This window comes from Papilio polytes, unplaced genomic scaffold (assembly GCF_000836215.1).
Source record: "Papilio polytes unplaced genomic scaffold, Ppol_1.0 DF821845.1, whole genome shotgun sequence".
Classification (NCBI taxonomy): Eukaryota; Metazoa; Arthropoda; class Insecta; order Lepidoptera; family Papilionidae; genus Papilio; species Papilio polytes.
In genome coordinates, this window is record NW_013527359.1 from 4,259,278 (window position 1) to 4,264,222 (window position 4,945).

The 4,945-nt window shown below is 32.4% G+C and overlaps 1 protein-coding gene across 1 annotated transcript in view; it reads left to right on the forward strand.

Annotated features, from left to right (window-relative positions):
- LOC106107825 (F-box/LRR-repeat protein 6) overlaps nt 1-4,945 on the forward strand; it is a gene marked incomplete at its 3' end in the record, with an annotated part of 23,418 nt that overhangs the window by 10,028 nt on the left and 8,445 nt on the right. The window contains exon 2 of the mRNA XM_013288830.1: nt 2,118-2,239. Within this exon, the coding sequence (XP_013144284.1) occupies nt 2,118-2,239 (122 nt within the window). The remainder of the gene's footprint in view (nt 1-2,117; nt 2,240-4,945) is intronic.

Here is a 4,945-nt window from a genome sequence, read left to right on the forward strand (position 1 = left end):
CTTCATCATCATCTCTTCATAATTAACTACATTTCACTAAAATTAACGCTGGACATTGCTTGAACTTGTTACAGCTTTGCAGACCCGATTCCGAGTATTTCTTGGTAGACAAGATGTTAACAGAAACACTACATCTATACTGTCTATACTAATATAATAAAGAGGAAAGATTTGTATTTGTGTGTATTGAAATAACTCAAAAACTACCAGGCCAATTTCAAAAATTCTTTCACCATTAAAAGCTACGTTATCAGTAAATAACATAGGCTATATTTTTTGTCAATTTTCAATTTTACGGCGACGAAATCGCAAGCATTGGCTAGTAATTAATAATTTAAAACTAACAATATCATACTTCGATGGAATTGGATTCATAAAGGCCACATCCACTCGTGGAATCAACGAATTTCTCATAGTTCGGAAAAACGCGATAAGATACCTGTTCGATATCTGACATCATTTTATTACGTACGTGGGGGGAACTTTTTGATATTATCATCATAGTGATAAAATATATAAAAACATTAACTGAAAAACTGTACTTTTAACAAAAGGGTATGTTACTAGCGTTTGTAGACTTCATCACCACTGTAGTTTGATAATTACTTTCATTGAAAATATAGTTGACTTTAAAATGTTTTATAATAATATGATCGACTGGAAAAGTTGATTTATTAGAATATATAAACAATATGAGTTTATTGTCATATGGGATATGAAAATCACATTCTAAATGGGCGGCAATTTCGAAATCACTATTGCCAATGTATTTTTAAAAAGGAAACTCAAACAAGAATACGTTTATTTTCTTTATCAAACTACAATGCACGATCGTAGTCACACATTACGTAAATAGCTTCACAATAGTCACTTCAGTCACTCACGATGACGTTTATGAGCGTCAATTAAATAATGAAGCTGTGGCTATTGTATGGGCTGTCAATGAGGAAGGGTTCAATAGAATGATCGCGGAGCATCGGGGTCAGGGAGACCATGCCAACGGTCAACTGACGCCGCACGGGAATTGGGCTGCAGTAAATAACAATTGACTGACTGAACAAGAGCTGCCAAGAATTCGCTTCGAATGAGATGTTTGATAATTTATATTGGTGAAAACAAACAACATTACAGTCTCATTTTTGACGTAATTAATACTTTAAACGACGAACCTGTTGGCATGTATGTTTTCGTCAACATTATCAAATAACTAAGATTGTCTTCCGAATAAACTAATATTTTCAGACAGAACTTAAACTATGGATTAGGTGGCTGTTGAAATACTAATTACTTCAGATTGACTCTAATTAAACTATAGATTAATTATTTATTACTGCTTTCAACGTGGACTAGTGTATTTTTCACTGCTAGCAGTTAACCTGCTGTTATCATCCTTTATTATTAGGAAAATGTTTTCCACGTTAGTTGGACATTTGTTCTATGACAATAAAAAAATTAGTTTCAAACTGTAATAGCTCACGATAGTGCATAACAATATTTAACAACGTTATAGTACAAATGGTTAAATGCGTGAAAGGGTATTCATCTGTGACATAAGCCACAATACTGAAATCGTAAACTATCAACAGATACTTGTTATTAATATCTGCAAATATTTCATTATAAATTATACAATGTGTTAACGACATAAAACAATTTTTCATATTCCTATATGTTATAAGGAACTTAATTATCTAGAGACAATCTAACTAATATTATAAATGCGAAAGTTTAGATGGATGGATGGATATTTTTTAGAGTTTGTAGCCTAAACGGTAAAAGGATAACGATGAAATTTGACATGGTTGTAGAAGATAGTCTGGAAGAACACATAGGCTACTTACTTTTGCTTTTTTTAATTCCACCGGACGGAGTCGCGGGCGAAAGCTAGTTATTACTATTTTTATACTACGAAAGCATATATGTTATATGATATGTCGTTCTTAGTATGAACAAATAATTGTAGTTAGTAAACGCGTATTAGGTATAGACACTTTTAGAAGCTATGTTATTTACATGACCTGCAGTCTTGAATATTTAAATTGTAGTATCTATAGATAGTTTGTCTATGATAAATTATCAAGTTAAAAATTTAAATACTTACTTGGTGAATGTTGCAGTGGAATTGACGCCCGCGGCGGAGGCGAGCCGGCGCTCCGCAGCCGCGTCCACCATTCCTCTGCATCACCGCGACGAGCATCACTCGCCGTATGCACCGCGATCTCACCACCGCCGCGCGAAGGTCTCACTACATACGCAACACGATCACCACCACCGAGCTCGCACCACAGCACTCGCGACCACATGCATAGTGGCAACCGCAACCGAAATCCGATAACGATTGTATACGATTCCAGATGTATTACTGCATATTACGCGTATCCCTTTTTTTAAACACTCTTGTACCTAAAACAAAATGTATAAAAACACAATTTTAATAAATACCATCACCTAGGCCAATTTTTATTAATTTATGAAGAATCACTTTGGTGAATCTATTCCCTTCTCTTTTGACATCCCTCATTTAGAAAAACCAAGACATAATTAAAAAAAAATAATAAAAAACCTAACTCAAAGTAAAGAAAGCTAGCACCGGGAGACCAAAAACTGTACAGAACTGTACACAAGGATGCAATCATCAGGCTTTTTTTATCTTAACTATTGATTCAATTCCAAACCTATACTTCAAAATTTCATGTTAATTCTGTTTACAAAATTATGCTAATTATTAAAAAAACCTTTGTAATTAAAAAAAAGGATTATAACTCATTTAAAAATAATTAAAACCGTTAAAAAAATAGAAATGACAGAGGTATTGTAAAATAATGCAAAAGACAATTTCTGGTTCATATTTGATACAGAATAGTGTTTAAAATTAAACTTGTAAGAATTGAAAACAAAAATGAATTTATCACTGATATACTGCAATTAATCGAGTAAAGCAACATAAAATGCAACTGGTTATAAAATAAACAAAATTAAAACATAATACCTGCTTTGCTTACAAAAATATAGATATTTATTTTAGCATGACCAATTACTTTATCATTTAAAACTCTAATACTAGTTCTACAAACTTCAAAGTCTCATGCTTATCAACCAATACTTATTTGTTGTGTAAATCATAATAAAACAATAAATTCAAGCCAGGTAAAGTTCTCAGAGGCAGATCTGTTTGAAAGTAAATTTATTAAATTATATAAGTATATATATTAATTTCTTTGATGTGCAATCAAGATAAAAATTTACATACAAGTTAAAAATAAGTTAATAAGATTTTGTTTGTTTATTCTTTACTTGTGACCCTGCTCAGGTGGTGAAAATGGAAAACAGTATACCAAAAAAATTAATGTATGAAAATCTATAAATTTATTATGGTTAAAGTTAATGTGAATTATAAAAAAACACAAAATGTATTTACTACATTTCGATGGGTACTTTTAAAACATTTTTATATCTACAGTCAACAGAATGTTAATAAATTACACAGTATTGTAAACTACAATTTGTAGTACTATTCGTATTCGTTGTAATGAGCAGTAAGCAGAGAGCACCTACTTACAATATTATGAGATCATCGATACAACAAATAAATTTAAACATGACTCACCAGGCTATGTACTTGTTACAAAAAGACCGTGTAGGTTATCATTATCACACTCAGTACATACAAAACACGTCAGAGATAGAACAAATTTTAATGTTTATTCAAAACTCCATTGGAAATAATAACTTAAAATTATAAATTTCACTTTTCTTGCTAGTCGTATTATGATTTATTTGACGGTAAACATGTGTAATTAATTTTATTATTTGTTTCTCCAGAATGGTGGAAAGGGAGAAAGAAACAAAACAAAAAGCATACATCTTGATCTATTTTCTTCTATTGAGTTTTTCAAAATTGCCTAACAGTGCCACCTATTGTCAAAACAACGAAATAGTTGAAAGTTTCTGACATTCTGCTTAGCGAACAATGATTGGTTATTACATGTACATGATTTGAAATTTTACCATTAGTAACCAAAGTGTGAACTTTTCTTGGCTTAAATAACCAATTACAACACTTCAAACTACATTTTGGCATCTCGGATTGGTTTTAATTTTTCTTTGGGTTACCTTATAAAACAATTTCTTCCATTTGACATTTCTTTGACATAACTTTATCTTGTAATGTCGTTATGGGTCTCTTTACCTTAGAAAAATATATCTAAATAACTAGCTGTAATTGGAAATAGGATGTTTGGTTTGTGTCTTGTTGAATGAACAAAAAATTACAGTATTAAAAAAAGTTAAAACTGTTATATGAAAGTAAATAAATAATCGTGGTAATAAATGTCTTATCAATGTTACCCTCTCAAGCCATGTAAAACCCAAGAACAACCTTTGTGACAATGTCTGCATCTGTTGACTAAAATTTGAAACCTAATAAGCTTTTAACAAGGTCAACAGTTTTCATCAACTCATAGTCGACGAAAATAATCAGGATTCCATTTAAGTCTCAAAAATAATGCGTTAGTTTAGTGTAAAGCTATTATACAAGTGCAAGTGTCCGCGAAAATGTTCTGTACTTTGTTTTTCGCAATCACAACGTTACATGAACATGGATGACCTAAAATGCGAATACGTAAAGAAAAAAGATGCTTTGGACTGTCTCAAGACAAGCTAATTGAAAAACGTAATAATGATTTACACGTCATTTATCGGAAATCAGACGTAACTGTATTATCACTCTGTGTTCACTGAATCTCTCAGCATCAAAAGTGAAAATGTGATGTGTCAAAATGATTGTTTACCTCGCGGCGGACAGGTGAGCGGTTTGTAGAAGTGGTACGTGAGGGCGGCGGGCGGCATGTCGAGTCGCTCGAGTCCTGTCAACGGCGGCTATGAGCCCGCGAGCTTGGAGCCTGCGATGAGACTTAGTGTTCGCAAGGACCTCTTCCCTGAGGAG